Source organism: Baudoinia panamericana (assembly GCF_000338955.1).
Source record: "Baudoinia panamericana UAMH 10762 unplaced genomic scaffold BAUCOscaffold_4, whole genome shotgun sequence".
NCBI classification, from domain to species: domain Eukaryota; kingdom Fungi; phylum Ascomycota; class Dothideomycetes; order Mycosphaerellales; family Teratosphaeriaceae; genus Baudoinia; species Baudoinia panamericana.
In genome coordinates this window covers 1,601,576-1,624,456 of record NW_006911260.1, presented here as the reverse complement: position 1 = coordinate 1,624,456, position 22,881 = coordinate 1,601,576, and the positions used below count along the sequence as shown (strand labels likewise).

The window sequence follows — 22,881 nt, the reverse complement described above, 5'->3', positions numbered from 1 at the left end:
TAAGGAGGCAAAAGAGAAGCTGGAGCGCGAGATTGAAGATGGCAAGAAGGCGGTGCTCAGACGGGAGTACGAAGAAGGCCAGAGCAGGACCCGCATTGATGACCTCGTCAAGTCGCTCGGCAATGTCCGCGAGCAGCTTGTGGCCGCTGAGACATCACGGGACCAGCTGCAAGCTCGCGTGCACGAGTTGCAAATCGACCTGAAAGCGGCTGAGGAGAAGGCGGCGGCGTTGCAGCCTCGGCCTACTCCACGCCCCGCGCAAGGACCGCAGCAGAACGGTGAGGTGGAAGACGAGCTACCAGCGGAGCAGCGACTGGCCGTCGAAGTATCAGATCTGAAGCGCGATCTCGAACTTGCCAGGAACGAGGTCCAGGCGAAATTGCATGAGATCGAGCAGTACCGTGCCATTGCGCAGAGCTCGGAGGAGCAGCTCGCGAGTATCACTGAGACCAGCGAGCAGTTCAAAGCGGAGTCTGATGCTGCGCTTGCGGAAAAGGAGGCGAGCATTAGGGAGCTCGAACAGCGGCTCAAGGAGCTTGGCGACGAGCTTACGACTACCAATGCGGAGGTGTCTGAGCTGCGCACGAAGCAGCAGGATGCCGATCGGTCTCTTGCGGCCCAGAGGGCTGAGTATGAAACCCAACTTGCCAGCCTGAAAGATGACGCTGAGAAGCATGTCGAGGAGAAGAAGATGCTCCTCGCGGACCTCAAAGCTCAAGCAGAGATCGCCCAGCAGGCACAGCAGTCCTACGAAGACGAGCTGGTCAAGCACGGCCGCGCTGCGGAGCATCTGCAGAGCGTACGTCGGGAGTACAATGAATTGCGCAGCGAAGTTGCCGGGCTCAGGTCGGAAGCGGAAGCGGCGAAGCAGCGGCTGGGCCTGGGTGAGGAAAGCTGGGCGGAGCAGCGGGAGCGTTTCGAGCGTGAGCTCGAGGATGTGAAGAGGAGGCGCGAGGAAGTCGATGCGCAGAATCGTGTACTGCACCGGCAAATGGACTCGTTCTCTGCCGAGCTCAAGGCGCTGAGGGAAGGGCGCCGTGTCTCTGGCGTCGCTGCGGAAGGTACCGAGGCTGCCGACACGGGCAATCTGGAAGAACTTGTGCGTTTTTTGCGCCGCGAGAAGGATATCGTGGATGTGCAGTACGAACTTAGCCTCCAGGAGAACAAACGCCTGCAGCAGAGTCTCGATCACACGCTCGCGCAGCTGGACGGGACGAAGCAAAAGCTGGAGGAGGAGCGGAGGGCTGCGACCCAGCAGTCTGCGTCGGATACTTCGACTAACCTGTTGGCGCAGAAGATTAATGAGCTCAATACCAACCGGGAGGCGAACATCACATTGAGAGCGGAGAATGAGCGGTTAAGCAAACAACTGGCGGAGAGCAAGGCCGAGATCGACCGCTTACTTGCCGAAATTGAACCGCTCAAAGCCCGCAGCGGAAAGTTGGAGGCTGACCTTGAAGGCCAAGAGGGCGAGCTCAAGCTTCTGCGATCAGATCGCGACCACTGGCGCGAGCGGACGCATAACATCATTTCAAAGTATGACCGCGTCGACCCGGCGGAGCTGGAGAGTCTCAAGACGCAACTCGAGACTCTTCAGGCTGAGAAGGCGGCACTAGAGAGCGAGCAGACTCCGCTTAAAGAGCGCGTGGCGGAGCTGGAAGACGATGTGAAGAAACGAGTTGAGGTGCTCGAACGCTTCCGTACGCAGGCGAAGGATCAAAATCGCAAGCAGAATGACGAGAAGCGTGAGTTGAGGACGGAGAAGGAGCGCCTTACTGCTGATCTGGAGAGCGCGAACGCTGAGCTCGAGCGGACGAAGAAGGAGCTTGAGGAGATGAGGACGAAGGGTTCGGCGGAGGAGGGTGAGGTGCAGGAGGTTGAGCAGGAGGATGGTCAGCATGGTGATGCAGCGCTACATGCGCGCATTGCGGAGGCCGAAAGGGGCGCCGCTGAGCATGCTGCAAGGGCCGAGGAGCTGGATGGCCAAGTCGCGACGTTGCAGGCTAGAGTGAACGAGCTTGAGGGGCAAGTTGCTGAGTTACAGCAGCAAGCGGAGGGTGCTCAGCAGCAACAGGCTGATGGTGGAACCTCACAGCCGCAGGATACGACCGCGGCGCAAGACGGCGAGGTGCTGGAAAAGCTCCGGCAGGACCTTGCGACTGCTCAGCAGGAGGTTGAGACTCTGCGTGCCAATGCGGCAACGACTACCACGACTTCAGCGGCGACCGTCACTGCCCACACTAATGCCGATGGTGATGTGGACGGTGACAGTGAGTCGAAGCGCTTCACGGCAGCGCAAGTACAGGCCGAGGTCGACAAGCTTCGGTCGGAGATGGAAGCTCAGCACCAATTCGCCTTGCATCAGAAGGATGAGGACTGCAATCGACGCATTGATAATATGAAAGAGAGCCTGAAGCGTCAATTACGCGAGACACGGGAGAAACAGCGCGCTGAAGCACAGCAAGAACTCATTGCCCAACACTCAGCCGAGCTGCAAAAGGTCAAGACAGAGCACGAAGCTGCCGTGCTAGAGCTTAAGAATATCCACAAAACAGAGATGGAGCGTCTGCAGAGGACCGGCGACGCTGCCGTGCAGAAGGCGGAAGGCGGAACGACAATGGTCAAGCCGGAAGACAATGCCGATATGGCGACCTTTGAGCTTTCTGATGCGCAAGCGAATGAGCTGATGAAGAGTCACCCTCGCGTGCAAGCGGTCCTACGCACTAACATTGCCAGGCGCGTTGCTAGCGAGACGGAGAAACTCACCAAGACTCTGCAAGAGCGGGAAGAAGGGATTGCGAAGCTTACCGAAGAGATCACTCAACTCAAGGCGGAGATCGGCGCTAAGCAAGACGCCGGCCCAGCTGAGCCTGTTCAGGCCGACAGCAGTGCTGCAGAGATCGAGGAGCTGAAGCGGAAGCTTGAGGCTAAAGATAAGGAGAAAGAGGTCGCTGTTAAGCAGGCATATGAGACGTCTGCGCTGAAGGCGAAGCTGCAAATCGGCCAGAGGGATATGGCAATGGCCAAAGTTAACGTGGTGAAGAAAGCTGCGGAAGAAACGCCAGACAAGCCGGTCAAGGAGGTGTGGGAGCTTGCTCTCAAGGCTAAGCCGGCACCACAAGCGCCCAAGCCAGCGCCTCCGGCTGGTACTACGACTACAACTCCGGGCGTGCCACCATCTCCGACCGTAGCATCACAAACGCAAGGACAAGCGCCAGCAACCGAACAGACGCCAAATGTCACGGAAGCAGCCAAGCTTCAAGCGAGGCAGGAGCGATTTGGCGCGGTTCAGTCGCCCGGTAGTACCGCGCAATCACCCACAACAGCGCCGCTACGATTCGGGCAGCCTTCTGCACCCCCAACTGGCGGGACCTTCGGCCAGCCAAGCCAGCCAGCTGTTGCTCTGGCGCAACCTGCCCGCCGTCCAAGCGGTACCTTGCCGCCGAACCCTCAAGCTCCGGCGTTCACGCCCACCGGTCCGGTCGGCGCGCAGCAACAGCGGCCCAATCCTACCGGCCTGGCCGGAAGGGGAGCGCCAGGCAGTGGTATTCCACGTGGCGGCAGCGGCATTCCGCGTGGAGGCGCAGGTCCCAACCGTGGCGGCGGTAGTGCGGGCATTAGCATCCAGGGCGCCGCAAACCAACAATCGGGGCTTCCGCGCGGAGGTGGTAATGCAGGCCGTGGCGGACGTGGCGGAGGTCCTGCCGGCGGTCGTGGTGGTAATGCGGCCGCAGGCCAGAAGCGTGCTCATGATGGTGATGGTGGAGCCGGTGACGGAAAGAGATCGAGGGGTGGTGGGCCACAGTCCGGCGGAGACGACGGCTAGTAGTTATGAGATCTTGCACTGGAGACGGCATGATGTGTTCCGGAAGGCTGTGGGAGTACGACAGGTTGGGCCCAGCGGATGGAGTTACGGAGTATTCACCTGACCAAGAGTGGGCGGCAAAAGTGGACTACGCGGTTCCTGCCGGTGACGGCGTGTATATTAAACTAGCTACGGCAAGAGATTGCGGGTATGTGCTATAGCCCCGAACGATAGCGTCTCGAAAACGCTGGCATGTTAGCCAGCCATAACAGGCTGCGCACCGCGCACATGGCCCCAGCGAAATAGTTACGAACAACCTCACCGGACAAACGTGAAGCGTTCAGTTCCGAACTCGTTGTTGAACCACGCTTCCAGCTCATCGGTCTCGGAGGCTTGTTCTTCCATTGCTGGTATCCCGTTTTCGACATCGAAGGGCAGAGCGGGCGCTTTATTGGGCGTCACGGGGCGCTGGGTGTGGTCAAGCAGGCGAGTCTGTGTCGCCAGTGCACTAGCACCAGAGTCAGGAGCCGAATCGGTGCTGATGCCCACAAATATCGGCATTCCACTGCCCTCCTGATCTTCGCTTCGGAGCGCGTAGGCGTCAGCCTGAAGCGGAGTATTTGGCGCAAGCGCAACGGTATGATCGTCCGTCTTGCGCTCCACGAGCCAGACGTCTTCGCTTAACGGGCTCTGTTCGTCAGTGGATTGCGGCAGGTCGACAGGACTGTCGCCACCACCTTCTCCAACCCGATCGGCATCCACACGTTCTCCATCACGGGGGTGGAGGAGATCATCTATGCTCATGAGGTCGGATGCCTGTCTGGGTGGGCTCATGCGGGTCGCCAGCTGCGTGTTAGTATCGTTCACCGCCGTCCATGTATTTTCAACCTCGAAGGCATCGGTGCCGTACTCACTCGATCCATGGGAGCCGAAGAAGCTCAGCGATGGTTTGGTGTGGCCTTTCAGAGTACTCGCCGGAGCATTCGAAAGCATAGGCACCTGCGGCGTCGCTGACTTGACACCGTTGTGCAAGCGATTGAGGTCTTGCATCTCGCGGGAGTCGGATACTGTGCGCTTTGCGGAAGACTGCGTGCTTTTGGTGGTTGAGAACGTCTGTGTATGCAGATCTGACCTCTTCGACGCCGGCAGAGACAGTTTTGTTTGCTTCGAATCCAGTCGAGCTTCCTCCGATTGCTTCTTGCTCTCGCGTACTTTCGGCGGCTTGGGCTTCTTGTCAACCCCCTCGCGGCAGCAGAAATGCTTGCAGGATGTCTTGTCTTTGCACGCGTGGTTGCAGGCCCAGTTACCGTTTGGTAGTCGAAGTGCTTGATGCTCTGGGGGAGCATCGGCGTCATGAAAGGTCTTCTGCTTCTTTCGCTGTGCTCCTTCGTTGTCGCCACTAAGATGAAGGTCGTCAATATCAACAAAGCCAGTTCCTTCAGCAAGCGTCAGGTCTGCATCATCGATATCCGCATCGCCGAACTCATCGCTTATGTCGGTAGTGCCTCGGGAGGCTCGTCGCTTTGATGAGTTCTCAGCGCGAATAACCTGGCTCCGCTGCTTGTTCATCTCTTCGGCCGTCTTCGGCGGCGGAAATGCACTTGCGGGAATCTCAGGCTTAAGCAGTGCCTGCCGTGCCGTGCCGGCAATCTCGTCGCACATCACATACGCTCGGATCGACTGGTTCGCACTCGTCAGGTTAACTGTGAAGATTAGGTCCTGACCCTTGTCAAGCTTCTTCGCCGATATTCTGGCGAAGTGCACCTTTTGGCCGTCGGAGGTTTCGGCGAGCAGACAGATATAGACTGCTCGCTTGAGGAAGGCTTCCGGCGTCTTCTCGTTCAGGAAGCCGATTTCCGCTTTGACGTTGATCGAGACGTGCTCGCTCTTCTTAACGACCGGCTTACCGATAGCCTTCAGGGTGACTCTCAGCTTGGGGAATGCTCTTGCACGCTCTTGCATCCGCGCACCATACGGTGGATGGCGAGACATAATCGTCTCTAAACGCGACGCATCGGCACTTTCGATGTCCTCAATGGCCTTGATCCCAGCTGATGCAAGCTTGCGGACTGCCACGATGCCTATCCCCTCAAGCTGCTTCATGTGCAACGGCGAGTCATCCCAGACTTGAGCGCCAATACTGCGAGCCAGCATCAAAGCATTACGAGCGGAAACAGCATCGTTAAGGTGGAGCTGGCAATCGATGATGCATCTGATCAGACGGTGTGCGTGCTGAAAGATCACCGCTTTCGCCAAAGTGAATTCAGCGCGGTGCTTGCTGTCTTCAGTCGGCAGGTCGATCACGCCTAGTATAGCTTGAATGATCAATGAGACCTTATGGGCAGCCAGATCCACATTGACCGGAATCGGGAATTTTATCGAAGAGTTCCTGTTCAGATCCTTGTAAACGCTCTTCTCGCCGCTACGGAAACGGATTTCTCGGAATTCAGACGCTTGAGCAATAGCGGACAGAATCTCTGATATCTTGGCTCTTGGTGGTAGACCCAGGAACACCTTCATGGTGGGAAACTGGACGTAGTAGCGAGCCATCGCATCGCCGAATTCAGTGCTGTGGAGAGTGGGCGAAGCTGTGACGAGGTCGCTTTCTTGAAGCTCAGCGATAGAGTTGCGACAAATACTCTCAAGACGCTCGTCCAGGCTATGGCCGGAAGCGGCGGTAGCCAATTGGTAATGGTCAGGATTCTCCTTCAGGCGTACGTAGAGGAAGGTGCCGGACAGCCACCGTTTGGCTGACGCCACATTCGTGACTGTACCCAGCCCAATCTCTGCGTTGAGATGATCCGTCAGGTTGCGGTGTAAGCAGCTCTCGAGGATCTCTTGTCCTGTGAGCATCTTCTCGTAGCGCTGCACCTTCTCGAGCCTTGTCATGATCACAGCTACTGCACTGTCGTCGAATTGTGGTCTTCCAGCACGTCCAAGCATCTGCATGATCTCTAGATCAGAATACTCCTTCAGACCCGCTACTTGGTTCGTCTGATAAGTTACTGTGCCTTTGACAATGACCATGTGGCATGGCAGGTTGACACCAACGGCCAGGGTGGAGGTGCAGCATATGACGTTGACTTCTCCGGCAAGGTAGGCTTTTTCAACTGCAGTCCTGTCTTGGATCTGTAACCCGCCATGATGGAAGGCAACACCAGCGGAGATCGTGTCCCTAAGGTCACGGTTGCTTACTACGAGGCGGCTCCGTGGCGCGGACCAGAGGCGCTCTTTCGGGCCTTTGGTGGCCCACCAACTCGCAAGGAGCTTGGCTGTTTCGACGCTAGAGGCGCGGGTGAAGCAGAAGACCATAATGGGCTTACGCTGCGAACACTTTGAGATGACCTCCGGCAGCTTCGCGTTCAGCATCTTCTCGAAGGCGAAGTCATTGCTATGTCCTTGGTAGCCGTGGACATGCTTCTGAAGTCTGACTGGCCGGAACTCTTCGCCAAAACGCTCGCGGATGGCCGGTAAATGCGCGTTTATTGGATCCTTACCGAGCCACACAGCGACGTCCTGGGAGTTCGGTACGGTGGCGCTGAGGGCGAGGAAGCGTACATCTGAGCCGATGGACTTCATACGCGATACGATGGCCTCGAGGACCGCGCCTCGGTCTTCCTTGAGAATGTGGACTTCATCGATCAAGAAGAGCTTGACCATCTGCATGAGCTTCTGATGATCCTTCCACTTTCGCGTCATGCCATCCCACTTCTCCGGAGTCGTGATGATGATGCTGGCATGCTGGACATGGCGCAACTGTGCGAAGTCCGTGTCTCCAGTGAGCTCCGCACACTCGAGACCTAGCGGACCGAACTTGGCTTGCCAGTCACGCTGGCGCTCCGCACACAGTGATTTCGTCGGCGCTTGGTAGATGATCTTGAATGAGCCGTTGGAGTAGCCGTTGATGAGACCGCAGATCGCCAGCTCAAGTACTGCAGTCTTGCCGCTGCCGGTGGGCGCAGATAAGACGAAGTTGTCATTAGTTCTGTACACTGCTTCAAAACACTTGGACTGCACGGCATTAAACAGCGCGAATGGAAAGATAGAGCGGAAGCGATCTGGCAGCTCATGCGTCGGCACAAGGCTGACACCTTGGACAACCGGCGGGCCGGCCTTGGCATGCTTCAAGACCGCAAACTGCTGGGTTGAAGCGTGGCGCGGCGGGCCCGCTCGCACAACATCTTGCCTGACTGACTCCCTACACAATCCCTCTTCTTCGAGCTGTTCCACACTGATAGGCTCATAGCGGGGAGCCTCCTCGTGATAAGGCGGCAAAAGCCGAGTCATGGGCGGTCCAGGGTGCCTTACAGGCTCGTACGCTGCAGGTTGACGCTGGCTTGCATTCAACGCTGGGCTGGATTGCGAAGGACGAGCCCAAGGGGAGGAGCTTGACTGTCCGATAGGAGTGGGATTCTCTGCAAAGCGTGATGGGTCGAACGGACGACGATCCGGCTGCGGCGGGTTGCGAATGTGCATCGATGGATACTGATTGTGGTTGTACTGCCTAACGTGGTCTGGTCGTTGATGCTCTTGCTCGTCTGCAACATTTAGCTGGGGAATTGGAGGGCAAGAAGGAGCAATACTGCGTACTGAAAGCGTCAAGTTTCACAGGAGGACTTGTGAACGCATTAAAGTCCGCTTCATAAGGCACCAGTCCACGTCCGACGGGTGCATACGCGGCGCCGGGGTTGTCGTACGCAGAGTACTCGGTGCTGCTGTTGTGATAGAGGGCACGTTCTGGCCGGCTCTCGATGCGCGCACCGCGCTCCAGTCGATCTAGCTGATCGAAGATTCTCTGGTCCATCTTGAGCTCGTTCGACAGTGCTGTGAAGGACTAAATGGTGAGGTATGTGAACGTATGCGACATTAGTCATGTGTCATGGGGTGTAAGAGATGAGGTGAGGTCGCTCGTAGGCGGACGAAACGGAAATGGAAGGCGCGAGGAGCCGCGCATGCCTTGGAGCTGAACGTCAACGTCTGTTTCTTTAGCAGATGCGTGAATAGTGTAAACAGCATAATGTACACGTTGAAACTACATCGAAGTCAAGCCTGGACTCTTGGGCCGTCTCCTGTCGAAACCCGGTGTGGTAGGCCGGCTGGTCGATAGCGCTTCGCCTCGAAGAGGTGTCTTGCCACCAGTCACGACAGTCTCGAGGTCGAAATACGACTGCTCGTCTGTGCCGAAGTCTGACACCTTGATCGGCGGCACTTTACTGGGCTCCGCAGGTTCAGCATTGTAGACAAACGTCGCCGCAACCACGAGCAGCGCTCCAACAAGGTACTGCATCCCAAATTAGTTAAAACATCGCATAAGCATGTACGTGACACGTACCGATAGCGAGAGGTGCATGTCGAAGAAGACTATGCTAGCCAAGAAGCTGATCAGGACCGATATACTGGTGGCGAAGTTCTTCGCAATGTTGTCGGCGTAGCTAACCACAAGCGCGACGACAACGCCACCGAGAGCCTGCAGCAATATTGACGTCCATACAACCCAGTTGTAGCCAGCGAAGAAGCCAGCCCTCGCAATATGCTCACCGTCCTTGAACATCACGCCGATGAAGAGTGCGGGCCACAACGAATAGAATGATAGCTGGACGTTCCGCACCCAAAGAGAGGTAGCAGCCGAGCCCGAGGACTGCTTCAGGATCTTCTCGAAGTACACGCCAGCCAGGCTCGAGCATATGCAGGCGGTGAAGACGGCGAGGAGGCCCACTGTTGCGTTGAACTGCGGGTTCACAGCCGCAAAGTCATCGTCAATGCCTTCGTATGTTGCTGAACGCTTGCTCAGCTGTCCTGCAGCTGCATTGCCAAGCGCTTTCAAATCCCAAATGGTTCGTGGCGAGTGAAAGGCAGCTCCATCTTTCAGATCTTTGATCGAAAGAACCTGCAATTCCGAGGTTGCCGCATTTTGTATCTGAACAATGGCAACACCGGCCATGAGCAATACCAAACTTATCCACTTCCGCAGGTTCAAGGACATTCCCAATAGCCCGACGCTGAACAACGCCGTTGTGAGTATCTTCAGCTGAAAGGTGATTTGGAACGTCGTGGCATCAAGATTGCTGATTCCCACATATTGCAGGCTGTTATGCAGTGTATATAGCACTGCCGGTATTGCTAGCTTCCAGCTATCTCCCGTGAACACGACTCTTGTGAGCTCGCCGAACAAGCCTGCTGCTGACGTCTCCACCGCTTTTGGGTTTGTTGCAATATCATACAGCGCCATGGACAAGGAGAGGGAGAACTTGATCACTTCGTTCATAAACACTGCCGTCGAGGCGAAGTATCGTTGTCCGTGGACAGGAGGCATCATACGTGAGTAGTGCAGGACTAGAATGAGTGCAGAGTTGAGGAGAGTGAGCTAATACGTCGTCAGTCATGCTCATGCTGACATTCAAGTGTACCTACGGTAATGAGCGAAAGGTGCTTCCGTTCAGTCGAACGTGAAGCCATGGCTGTTGTACGGATTGGAACTCTCTGCTGGAAGTCATCAAGCATCAAGCAAACACCACAATGTAGAGGCCATCAAACACCGTGCACTGCCCACCAGCGGCATGCTGTGTCACGGCAGCGTGGTCGCTGGTCATATGGTCCTCGGAGCGTCACTGGGCGCCAATGATCGCCAAATAAATCCACAGCGTGATGCGCGCGCTGGCAGCCACTGCCGCGGCTTCCGAAGCCACGCCGATCGGTCCGCCGTTGCGTCTTTCGGACTCCCTTGGCAACGGCGACGACAGTCGGACGATGCGCTTGGCCTTTCTCCCTGGCACGTCAACTGGTTCGCAATGACAGTCACCTCTGCAAACATGATGGCACAGGTTTTGCGCATTTATATCTATATATCTGCACCACAGTCTCGAACCTGCACATCAGTAGTGATGTTGTCACTTGCAAACAACGACGGGATCTTGCAGCAGGCGAGCCTTCTGACGTAGCCGGCAGTAGTGAATGAGAGAGATAGCAAGGCAATGGCGACAGCATCTTTTAACCACATTTATTTCCTACATCTTTCCGAATGTCATTCCTTTCGCAGTCACCCTCCATCGTCTTGAGAAGCCTCCCTACCAGACCATTTATCTTTCGTAGAGCAGCCCTACTACCCGCCGCATCTCGCAACAAGTGTCGACTCGCCTGGCAGTCCAACAGCATGACTTCCACCAACTCAAACGAAGGCAGAACTGCCTCGAAGGTCTTGGACGACGTGACAGGAGAGGGGAAAGACAGACGCTTCTCCACCGCAGGTCCCAGTCGCAATGGTACGTTAAGGCCAAGCTCAATCCTATGTAAATCCCTCGCCAAACGAGCCTCTCTCATCAGTCATGGCCACATTTTATCATCTAGCTAAAGGTCTTCATGATCGCTCGGAAACGGCACGCTAACAACTACTCATTAGAGGCCGGCTCAAAAGCGCACACGCACTTCCGCCAAGCCCACGAAGGCCACAAGCCTCACGCCGGCCTCGACCCTTCACGCGCCTCGACCGGCGTAGTCTGGACGACCGAGCGCGCCTACGAACACGGCTTCCTCGAGCACCCCGAAGAATGGGCCAACCTTGGCCAAGGCGCGCCAGAAGTCGAAGACGGTACCTTCTCCCCCTTCTCCCACACTTCGCCACCATACCCACTAACCCAACCTCCCTCCCAGACATCGAAGGCTGCTTCCCCCGCCCCACCACCATCGAAGTCTCGAACACCGGCCGCGAATACGGCCCGACGGCGGGCATAAAACCCCTCCGCGAAGCCGTCGCAAACCTCTACAACACCCACCACCGGCAGAACAAACCCAGCCAATACACCTGGGAAAATGTGTGCATCGTCCCCGGCGGGCGCGCAGGTCTCATCCGTATCGCCGCGGTGCTAGGCAACGCATACCTCGGCTTCTTCATCCCGGACTACACAGCGTACAACGAGATGCTGTCGTTGTTTAGGAACTTCGCCGCCATTCCCATCCCGCTCGCACGAGAGGATAAATATCACATCCACGCTGACAAGATAAAGGATGAGATTAGTCGGGGTACTAGCGTGATTTTGACATCGAACCCGCGGAACCCGACGGGGATGATGGTGGGGACCGACGAGCTGGCGCGGATCCAGGATATCTGCCGGGATCGCGCGACGTTGATCATGGATGAGTTTTATGGTGGGTATAATTACACGACTGATTGTGATGGGGCTGTCATTTCCGCCGCGGACAATATTGTGGATGTCAACGATGACGATGTCCTGATCATTGACGGCTTGACCAAGCGCTTTCGTCTGCCCGGGTGGCGGGTGGCGTGGATCGTGGGACCGAAGGATTTCATCAAAGCCATTGGCTCGTGTGGTTCGTACTTGGATGGTGGAACGAACGTCCCGTTCCAGCAGGCAGCGATACCGATGCTCGAGCCGACAAAAGTCCGCAATGAGATGCAAGCGCTCCAGCGCCACTTCCGCGATAAACGGGACTACGTCGTCGGCCGGCTGGAGAAGATGGGTTTCGAATTCGCGTACAAACCGGATTCCACCTTTTACCTCTGGCTGGATCTCGAACAGCTGCCGGAAGAGATCAATGATGGATTGAACTTCTTCCAGGCGTGTTTGGAGGAGAAGTGTATCGTTGTCCCGGGGATCTTTTTCGATCTCAATCCGAGCAGGAGGAGGGACTTGTTTGACAGTCCGTGTCATCATTTCGTAAGGGTGAGTTATGGACCGCGGATGGATCATCTCAAGGCGGGGTTGGATTCGTTTGAGAGGGTGTTGGAGAAGTATAACGCGTTCCCCGAGAGGAGGAAGAAGGTCGCTGCGGAGCAGTGAAGTGGTAGCGGGCAGGTGGTGGTTTCCGGAACTGCGGCTGCGAAGAGTGGCTGAACCTCGTGGTGCTACGAGGGCTATGCATGCGAGCATGGCGCGCGACCGCGGCGCGTCATGGTGTCGTTCGAGACCGGACAGGCGGGCGTGATGCGGAAGAGCGAGGTGTGTGCGCCTCCAGAATGCCGATGTGCCGGAAAGAGTCGAGAGAGTCGAGAGAGTCGAGGGTCGAGAGATTCGAGAATCAAGCACCTAATACCCATCCCGTCCCATCCCTCACAGCGCCGGCGCCTCCCACGCCTCCCGCTGAATCCTCATCAAATTACTCTGCTTATGGGGGAAAGCGACCTCCTTCTCGCGATAAAAGCCGACATCCTCACAATACCGCCTCAACTTCCCATTATCCACCCTCGGCTCCATCAACACCCCGCCCGTCCTCAGGTCGGCCAACCAACAATAATGCACCAACCCGCTCAACCAAACCCTCACTCGATGCTGGCCGCGAAACTCCTGCTCGCCGACGAGAACGTGCAATCCCCGATCCCAGTCGCCGCACCCCCCACCACTGTTACCACTATTACCGAGGTGAGCGCTGAGTCGATCCTCCTTGACCCAGTAGATTTCGAAGTACCCGAAGGGATGGCCGTCGAAACATCCGATTACTGGGATGGAATGCCGACTCGCGAGGTTGTGTTTGAGAAAGGCTTCTTGGTGCGCGATGGGACCGTGCTCGCCCCAGGAGTGCGAGACGCGGGGGTCGTTCATCCATTTGTGCAGGAGCTCGACGTCGGTCATGTTCGACGTGGAGGTTGGGTCGGAGTCCTGTGCGTTCGGGTTCGGGTTCGGGCTCGGGCTCGGGGTGAGGGAAGTAGCGGTCAGAGTCGGCACGGCGGAATCGGAAAAGCTCGTCCCACTACTCCTTAGACTCTCCCGCGTCCCCGCCGCCGCCGCTGCTGTCGGGTTCTCCGAAGTAGGTCCGCGGTACGGACACGCCGTTTTGGAGAGTGAAGCGACGCGGAAACTGAGGTACTGTCCCAAGCTAGGGATGTAGCGGGTATAAAACGTCTCACCCTGCCTCGGCGGCTTAGGCCGGATGGGATGCCGGATTCCGTTCGTAAAAGTGAACTGAGGTGGCGGAGGCGGGTAGAAAGTCGGGAGATGCGAGCTGGACGTGAATGGACCGGGTGGCGCGGTGGGCGTGTTCACACTGCGGGTGAGGTGGGAGGGGACTGCGGAGCCCGCCTGCAAGCCTAGTCCGGCGGAGGAGCTGATGGTGTTGATGGCCTCGCCGGTGCCAGTGGTGTTGCTGTTACGGCTGGGACTGGAGGGACGACTGTGAGCGGGACTGACGCTGACGGAGGGGTAGGGGGAGTTGCCCGGTTGCGGGGCGATGGTGAAGAGGTAGATTCGTGCATCGAGTTGCCAGAAGGTGCGTTGGGAGACGAACATGCGGGTCCATGCTTCGCCCGTACTCGTCACGCCGTCGTCGGGATCGAGACCTACACTCGAGTCCTCGGAGGCGATCAAACCCATCCGTTCCAGTTTGGGGAGGAGATGTTTGCCCTTGAAGATCCCCTCCCGGTTGACATTGACGCGCCAGTCGGCTTTTGGTCGGCCCTCTTCCGGGGTCTGCGCGCTGGCGGGGGTGAGGAGGTAAGGTGCGGGTCGGGGTTGGTGGAAGTACCACCACAGCGTCGCCCAGAGCATCATGGCTATCTGCCGGGTGGCGCTTGTGGCCGGGCGGAAGTCGGAGGTGGGAGGGTAGGAGATGGAGGAGATGAACATGTGGTCGTTGCGCAGGCTCGGTTTGCGGAAGCGGTGGATGTGGTGTTGTTTTTTCTGCTGCGGTGGTGCGGGTTGTTCGGCTCGCGGTGTCGCATCGGGGTCGGCGTGAGTATGTGCTGCCATTGACGGCATCGGTACGTGGTCATCCTCGTCATCTTCGCTGTTGATCACGATGGTCCAGCCGGGGGGGAAGGCGTTGTGGTGGGTGTTGAGGTCGTTGGCGCGGAATTGGATGCCGCCGAAGACGGGGGTGACGGTTAAGGTCTGGCCGTTGGGGAGGTGCACTATCGACGGTGCCATTGCGAACTATATCCTTCTCTCTTGTATCGTCGCATGCTATGTCTGACACCCTACACTGCAACCACCTACTGGCCCTATATCTTGTCTTATCCCTCGTCGCGGTCAAGAACTTGGCGAGCCTTGGTATGTGCTTGCGTCGCTCCTCGCCGAGCTCCTTATGCCCTCAGCCCTACCACTGTAACTACAACTCGCCCTCTTCTATACCACTGTGTGCCTTCCCAATCGAGACTCACAATGTGCACAACCAATGTGTTGTATCTCTTCAACTCAGTCCAATTCTTCTCTTGTCGTACGTTGACTCGAGTCAGGTCCAGCTAGTGCTGGCCCCCCCATGGCAATGTCTTCCCCTCGCTTGCACATCCCATCCCCACCTCGGCCGTCCCGCTGCAGCGGTTCCTCGACTCAAATCAAGCCACACCCGACCCGCACGCAAAACCGATAAAGATAGATTTCCACCACCACCTCCCTAATTTGCTGCCAAGCGTCTCCCAATCGCCTACTGTAGTAACAACTGTTACGTGTGAACAACCGACTTACTCACTTCTTTGCTGTTATACTATTCTTTCGCGCGTCTGTCCTTTTACAAGGTGTATGCGTACTACAGTAGTAAGAGTGGGGATCCTGAATTGCTTAACCTAATCTACGCCGGACGGGAGAAAGTTGGTGGAGATTGACCGCAGACACGACAGGAGGGGTCGACTTTGGAACGTATACGCAAAAGAAGCACGCGGTGTGTTGCACTTGGGGACAGTAATAGAGGTGGATTAGATCTGGAACGGGAGATCGATACACAATGGCTCCATAAGGAATAACAAGTTAGACCTGGAAAGGCACCCGGCAATCTGACACTCAACGCGACACGACATAGTCGCGACCGCGAACATGTTCTCCAAGTCGCGCAAACAGGAGCGCGAGCGCAGCGCCTCCCACACTCTACCCCCCGGCCCCGTCGCGCTCGCTGCAGCGAAGAAGGCCGAGGCGAAGAGACTTGCTGCTGCCGCCGCCGCCGCCGCCGCCGCCAATGCCGTAAGGGAGCCCGCGTTGCCAACACCCCCTCCGCCCGTCCCACCCCTACCCACCCCGCCCGCGTCCGCGACATTCCCACCGCCAGCACCACTCGTCAGCCCGCTGCAGATGACCTTCGACTTCGAACTGGAACAGCCGAACACTTCATCCCTGGCCGACTCCGTCTTGCGTGGCAGCGAGGAGAGCTATTTCGGCTCGGTACGACCGCGGACGAGCGACGGCGCGCTCTCGACCGCGAGTACCAGGAAGAGCACGTTCGTCAGCTCGCCGAGTTTGCAGCCACCCGTCCTCCCTCCCATCCCGAGGGTGGCGAGCAGTAACGCCAGCTCCACGAGTCTGAGTTCGCAGGAGCCGCCCAAACCTGTGGACCCAACGACGGCGGACCGCAAGTCAAAGGTCGACAGCGATAGTGTCAGCGTCAGCGGAACAAGCACCCACCGGAAATCAAAAATCGACAACAGCGACGCCATAAGCGTGAGCGGGCTGAGCCTAAGCAGCAAACGGAGCCACGTGCGGCCGCAATCCAGCTTCGAGCAACCATACCAACACCACCACCCCGTCGACTTGATGCCGCCACCGAGTGCCACACGCTCCAGCGCTGCACCCTCCTACGGCCGCCCTTCAACTTCCGGAGGCTCGACGCCGAAAATGGAAGCCTCACTCTTCCCGCCCCGCACCGACTCCTCCACCATAGCCACAGCGACAGCATCATCCTCATCGTCACCGAGCATACCCATGTCGCGCGCATTTGTGGATAGTAGGGATAGGCCTTATACTTACTCCACCCTACCCACCTTACCCACCCTCACCACCACCAACACCACCAACACAACCACAACAACATCTACCTCACGACCCCCACCCATCCAACTCCATAGCAGCGCCAGCCTCCCCTTCCTCCCCAGCCTCAGCACGCCCATGCCCGACCTCCCCCCGGTCACTTCGCCAACGGGCTACGGCAATTTCTACTCCGATCAAGATCCCCCCGTCTCCTTCCGCCCGCCGTCGCCGTCGTCGGCGGATGCGGCATCGCTGCGTGCGCCGCCGAGGATCAGTGGCGCGCGGTTGAGTCCTAGTGCTTCGGTTGAGGATTTGAGGGTGGCGCCGCGGGAGGGCATGGGAGGACTGGGGTTGGGCAGTCCGACGGGGAGTACTTTTTCTGCTTCTGTGATGACGGCGGGGGGAGGAGTGGGGTTGAGGAGTCCGACGAGTGGGACGTTTGGGACGACGGCGCCGGCGTTGAGGAGTCCGACGAGCACGACGTTCTCTGCTCATGCGCCGGCGTTGAGGAGTCCGACGAGCACCACCTTCTCTGCACAACCGCCACCGTTGAGGAGTCCGACGAGTACGACATTCTCTGCTCCTGCGCCGGCGTTGAGGAGTCCGACGAGCACCACCTTCTCTGCACAACCGCCACCGTTGAGGAGTCCGACGAGTACGACATTCTCCGCCCCACCGCCACTGCAAAGGTCAATGACAAGCGGTACTGCGGTCACGACGGCTACAACGACTACGACGGCGACCGCGCCTGCTACACCGGCAGCGACAGACTACAGTGGCTCAACCATCCGCGCAAGCCCACAATCTTCCGCTGCAAGAACACATGTCCCAGTAACCCTCCACGACGGTCCCTCAACATCCACCCTGCACAGCACAATCGGAACACCATACCAAGAAACCTCATCCTCCTACCCCCTACCGAAGCATGTTTCCGTCCGACCTAAGACAGCCGGCGCAACGGCCACAGTGGCGGGGGTTAGTGTGCCCACGCATCACACCACCTCTGCGTCCTCCAAACAGAAACAGCAACACGACAACAACACCCCAGAAAAGACGGACAAACGCAAGACCCGCCTGTTGAAGCCAATGCACATCCTCTCCCGCCGCAAATCCGGCCAAGACAACACCACCAGCGAAGTGACTCTTGCGGCCGAACGGTCCGAAGCGGCTCAAGCGTACGCACGGCAGAAGAGTGTCGCTGCTGTCGGGGTGAACAAGATGCCGGAGGATTTCGACCCGAGGATAAGGGGGAAAGTGGTGCATGATTTTAGTGCGCCGAGGGGTACCGCGAGGAGGGGGTTTTCGTACAATGAAGGAGAACTACTCACTCGCGATTCGCAGGGACAGTCGATTGCTGCTGCTGCGGTGACGGCGCCGGGGGAGCTGGGATATGAGCAGGGTGAAATACCACGCCAGATGAACGGAACTAACAATAGACACACAAGCGATGACACTTCCAGCCACACGCGCCTCAGCACGAATACGGTGGCGCATACGCAAACGCACTCCCCCGTTTTCCGCGAACACCTGGCCGAAGAAGAGGACGACGATGACCGCATCGGCTCTCTCAACGCCGAAAGACTGGAGAACCGACAATTTCTGCAGCGCGTCTCGCATCAGTCGTCCAATAGCGGGTTATCGCAGGAGAGCGGTGTGTTACCTCCGTTTGCGCGGAGGAGTCAGGGTCAGAGTCAGACGCTCGATCTCACCAGCCAAGCGGGGTTGTATCATCAGGATGACGGGTACTCGAATCGGAGTAGTGACCCGAGTTCTGGCAGTGGCGGCGGCGGTGGTGGAAAAGAGAGGGAGCGGGAGAGGGATTCGCTACCTACTTCCGTCAGTGAAAACGTTTCACCTATTGTCAGTTCGAGGCGGAAGGGGCAGGTTCTCGATCTGAGAGGGAGTCATCCTCAGGGTGATGGTGTGGGAGGCGGCAAGTTCAGTCCCGTCTCGCCTGCTACTTCCGAACCAGCTGGCTTCCGGCCGTTCTCGACATTCTCCTCCGACTTGCAGATCAGGACTGCGCCTACGTCGCCGGATCCGAGAGGTGGGGCTAGGACGTTCAATGAGGCTTCGGGAACGGCTAGGCCTGCTTCTGCGTCTACTTCCCTTTCGACTCCGATGTCGAACTTCCTGCCGTCGCAACCGGCTATTGTCGAGCCGCCGGCGGCGGTGGTGGAAGATCACTCGGAAGACCCCATCTTCCCTGCTGTGCCGAGCATACGCAGTTCCTACCGGAACTCGGCCATGGCTCCCGAAGTCGTCATACTGCCCAATCGATCCAGCGTACAGGCGTCCGAGGCGTTGCGGATACCGATCCCGGATCGTACTTCCTCCCTAACACCAGACGGCGGAAGTCTAGCCGTGCCCGCACCGACTTCTCTTTCACAGCGAGGCTCTGCCTCTTCCCTGACGATCTCGATGCCAGGACGTAACTCCGATTATACGACTCCCGAACTCACTCCCGAGATCCGCACGGCGAATTCGGTGCGTGTGGGAAGTGGGAGGCAGGTCAATGGGACGCCGAGGCTGGTGGAGAGGAAGGCGTCGGCTGTGGGGCATGCGAAGAGGGGGTCTACTCCTACGAGTCCTTCTACTTCTGCCCTTACTGCTACGCCTGCTCGGCCGGGTAGTGGTGGGAGTTTGGATAAGAGTGTTGGAGGTGGCGGTGCGACGACAGCAATGCCGAAACACCGCGTCAGCAATGCAAGTCGGTTTAGCTTTCAGTTTGGCGAGAGCGCGGAGGAGGAGCAGGCGTTGGAGGAGAAGCATCGGAAGATTAAGGGGCAGAGTTTGGAGTCTGCGTATAGTGGTGGCGTTGGGGGTGTGAGAGGGAGCGGGGGTGCGAGAGCGGGAGCGGCGGAGGAGGAAGAGGAGGAGGAGTTGTTTGATGAGAGTGCTATTGATGATTTGGATGAGCTTGAGATGGAGAGGCCGAGGGAAGAAGAAGAGGAGGTTGAAGAGGAAGAGGAGGAGGAGGAGGAGGAGGAGGAGGAGGAAGACGAAGAGGTGGATGTGGATGTGCCGAAGCAAGAAGTGAAAGCGCAAGCTTACTCACGGGAATTACTGCATCTGCAACACGCGCGCCGACAACTTCGCGCCGATGTCTCAGACGACGACGATGATGACGATGAGAGCACCTATAGCGCCGAAGAAGAAGACCAACTCATGGACGAGCGCGAGTTACCCTGGTACGAGCACCCAGTCATGCGCGCGCATTCGGCTATGGCGAATCATTATCGAACGGCGAGTCAGACGACGAGTGCTAGTAATAGTAACCTTGGCAGTGCCGTGCAGTCGCCTGAGCAAAATCGGTTACGAACGAGCTATGGATTTGGTCCCACGAGCGCTGGTGCCACTCCAGAGCAGAGTAGTCGGGGCGGGAGTAAGGGTCATAGTGCTGCGCAGTCGCCTGAGCATCGGAGGATTACGAGTTATGGCTTCATGGCACCAGCGACTGGTAGTAGTACTCAGGAGAACCGGAGGGAGGAGAGCGAGGGGTCCGCATTGATGGGAAATACTACTCTGCTCAGCCCCAATCATGCGAACGCGGCGTTCGTCCAGGACGGTTTCTCCGCTACTGAGAGCGTACCGGGCGGTGTCGGTGGAGCGAGGCCGAGAAGTGGCTTCTACATGCAACCGCAAGCGGCTGGGTATTCGCCTACGACCACTCCCAGCCCGAGAAATGAGAGGCCGGCGCTGCCGCATAGAGAGAGTGGGAATAGCGAACGGAACCGGGTCGCTAGTGGGATGAGCTTTGCTTCTGGTTCGGGTCCTGTGGCAGCAAGGCCGGAAAGCCGCAAATCGGAGCAGGCGCGTGTTACCAGCCAGTCTACTGTGGGTAATGGCAGTAGGTCGTCTGGGGACAGGACGAATGACAGTGGCCTTGGGTTGAGCGGGTTCAGTGACTTCAACTTCAGCGAAGATGCGAATGCGCAGGCCAATGCTACGAGGTCCACTTCGGCGGAGACTGAGGATGTGGGAAAGAATGCGAACTCGAACCGGTTGACGAAGGATAGCGAGACGATGCCGGCGCATGCGGGGTGGGCGGATAAGGTCAAGCATCAGTCGAAGGATAGCGAGACGATGCCCGCACATGCTGGGTGGGCGGATAAGATCAAGCATCACTCGGGCGGAACGCAGGGTTCGCAGGGAGGAGCGAGTTCGTATCTCTCGAGTCCGGAGGGGAGCGGTGGGGTTAAGAGGGCGATTGGTGGTCGCGATCCGCACGCTTCTCCTTCGGTCAACGGCAAGCCGACGTCCGTCAACGAGCCGAAAGATGACATTTACTACGACGACGGTGGGTTCGAGGAAGACATTGATGACGAATTCCATCACGGACGACGTGATAGCGTGGACGAAGAGGAGTTCGATAACGATGCCTTCCTGAACCGCGTGAACAAGGGCTTCGGCCGGCACAGAAGCCACGATGGCGAACGTGTTGCGAGCGCCATGACTGTCACCAGCATTGGCAGCGATGGACCATACCCTTCCTTTGCAATGGGCGGGAATCCGATGAAGATCCGTCAACGGCAGTCGCAGATGCTGCTTGAAGATCTACCCTTATTGACCGGTCCTGTCGACCCGAAGCTCATCCCGCAGCGCAACCCGTCCGAGGACGCTAAGCGGTTAGGTTTGAGCGACAAAGTGCCTCCGCTACCTCCGCCTACGGGGAGTAAGGAGGCCATGCTGCAGATGCAGGCGAATTTGCAGGCATATCATGCTGCGCTTGCGGAGGCGGCGAACAAGGCTGCTAGTGAGGGAAGGTTTTGGAGGCAGCCGAGTTTGTCTACGACAAGGAGTGTGAGTGTGTACTCCGCTTCGAAAGCTATGCAGGAGGTGGATGAAAGGGGAGGGAGGGATGATCGGAGTGAGTATTCCCGGGATGAGAACAACCATCTGGGCGTGCCAGATGATGGAAGGCCGAATCTAGATCGTGGGCCTTCGGACGAATCAACGGGCTCGAAAATGGATCACGACACGAATTACAGCCCTCCGCCGAAGATGAGCCTCGATTTACCCAAGATGAGTTTCGACTTCGGCTTCGATGATCTCTCTACGGGTGTCGAAGAAGATACGGTCCAAGATGACTTCGCCGAAGACGATGACATCGTCGCTGCCGCCAATGCGGAAGCGCTCATGAGCGAAGACGCCGCCTTTTACGGGCAAGAATTTGGCTTCTTTGCCAAAGCTCGTCCGAGCTCGAGTGAGGTAGAGGCAGTGAATGGCGGGTTCTTTGGTGACGACGGGGATGATGGGTTGGCGCGGAACAAGAGCCTGAAGGAGCCGAATCTGACACCCATCACTGAGCGGAGTGAGTTCAGCACGCGGAACTCGTTTGTCAACCTAGGACATGGGGCTGCGTTCGGCCTGCCGAGTGCTGGCTTGCATGGACATGGCAGTTCGAGCCCGGCACTGGCGCTGGCGAGGTCACCGTTGAAGGAGAATGAAGTCGCGAGCTTTGAGCAGTTGAGGAAGCTGCGCGCTTCGGCTTTTGGAGGTGGGAGCAGCGGTAGCCCCGCCAGCGACAAAGATGTGGCCAAAGGTACGCCGGCTCATGCGTGGACATGGACGTCTGACAGCCCGGCGAGCGCGAAGTCCCCAGGTCTTACGGTGCAGAACACCTTCAACCCTGTGGGAGGGGCGCCGATGACGCTGGGTTGGGGTTCGGAGAGTACGGTGTCGAGCGTCCCGTCAAGCACCCATCCGCTTTCGTCGAGCCAGTTCGACAGTCCGCAGCGATTGCAGTTCCACGATAGTCCGCACTCCGCCACTTCGAGCGGGCAGTTCCCGTTTAGCAAGAAGGATGCGGTGGAAGATGCGGAGATGACGCCCCGAAGAGCACCGCCTACGTCACCGGAACCTGCTGCAACCACGAGCAATGTCTCGTCGCCGAAGACGATGAGTGGGAGTTTACTTTCATCTTCCCACTCAGGCAAGGCGAATGACGCCGTGACGAATGCGAAGGCGGAGGATCCGGCGGGGAGTGTAGTGCCGAAGTGGATTATGGAGAGGCGGCGGACAAGTGCGCATGGTCAGGTGGAGGTTGTTGGGAGAGAAGTTCTCAGGGGTGGATGGATATAGGCTTTGGCCTAAACGCTACTTCTTGGATATGGGTGGGTTTTGGATCTCTGTGTGTGCGTTTGAGCGAGGCGTTGCATGGGCTGGGACAGATACCACGGTTGCTTTACGCAGCTAAAGTGCATGGGATATGGACATGTGAATGTATATATGCATGTAGAGATGGATGTACATTCTGTATAATGTAGTACAAGCACGAATCGTAAGCGACAAAGCTTGCCTTTGTCTCACGCTCTGCAGCCCCTAGTCTCCATGTAGGTGAAGGTAGATCCGGTCCACGACGATCTCCTGCCGCGTGTGTTCGCCCTCGTGGAA

General features: G+C 57.8%; 6 protein-coding genes across 6 annotated transcripts; 2 read left to right on the top strand and 4 right to left on the bottom strand.

Moving 5' to 3' along the window:
• Positions 1 to 5,026: 5,026 nt before the first annotated feature.
• Positions 5,027 to 8,092, bottom strand: BAUCODRAFT_67333 (uncharacterized protein; the record flags this gene model as incomplete). Its single annotated transcript, XM_007676476.1, has 1 exon — positions 5,027 to 8,092. A coding segment is annotated over one exon (3,066 nt), but the record flags the coding sequence as incomplete, so codon positions are not given.
• Positions 8,093 to 8,184: 92 nt separating this feature from the next.
• On the bottom strand, positions 8,185 to 8,433 carry BAUCODRAFT_130160 (uncharacterized protein; the record flags this gene model as incomplete). The annotated part of the gene is made up of 1 exon (XM_007676901.1): positions 8,185 to 8,433. A coding segment is annotated over exon 1 (168 nt), but the record flags the coding sequence as incomplete, so codon positions are not given.
• A 404-nt stretch (positions 8,434 to 8,837) lies between these two features.
• On the bottom strand, positions 8,838 to 10,261 carry BAUCODRAFT_121381 (uncharacterized protein; the record flags this gene model as incomplete). The annotated part of the gene is made up of 3 exons (XM_007676900.1): positions 8,838 to 9,086; positions 9,138 to 10,169; positions 10,217 to 10,261. The coding sequence occupies 3 exons, from the start codon at positions 10,259 to 10,261 to the stop codon at positions 8,838 to 8,840; spliced, it is 1,326 nt and encodes a 441-aa protein (XP_007675090.1).
• Positions 10,262 to 11,161: 900 nt separating this feature from the next.
• On the top strand, positions 11,162 to 12,600 carry BAUCODRAFT_67339 (uncharacterized protein; the record flags this gene model as incomplete). The annotated part of the gene is made up of 2 exons (XM_007676477.1): positions 11,162 to 11,390; positions 11,453 to 12,600. The coding sequence occupies 2 exons, from the start codon at positions 11,162 to 11,164 to the stop codon at positions 12,598 to 12,600; spliced, it is 1,377 nt and encodes a 458-aa protein (XP_007674667.1).
• A 270-nt stretch (positions 12,601 to 12,870) lies between these two features.
• On the bottom strand, positions 12,871 to 14,679 carry BAUCODRAFT_66078 (uncharacterized protein; the record flags this gene model as incomplete). Its single annotated transcript, XM_007676380.1, has 2 exons — positions 12,871 to 13,374; positions 13,483 to 14,679. 2 exons carry the CDS (start codon positions 14,677 to 14,679, stop codon positions 12,871 to 12,873), a joined length of 1,701 nt encoding a protein of 566 aa, XP_007674570.1.
• Positions 14,680 to 15,120: 441 nt separating this feature from the next.
• BAUCODRAFT_428773 (uncharacterized protein) lies at positions 15,121 to 22,753 on the top strand. The gene has a single exon (XM_007676899.1). It carries the CDS (start codon positions 15,562 to 15,564, stop codon positions 22,567 to 22,569), a length of 7,008 nt encoding a protein of 2,335 aa, XP_007675089.1. The 5' UTR covers positions 15,121 to 15,561; the 3' UTR covers positions 22,570 to 22,753.
• The last annotated feature ends 128 nt before the right edge of the window (positions 22,754 to 22,881 follow it).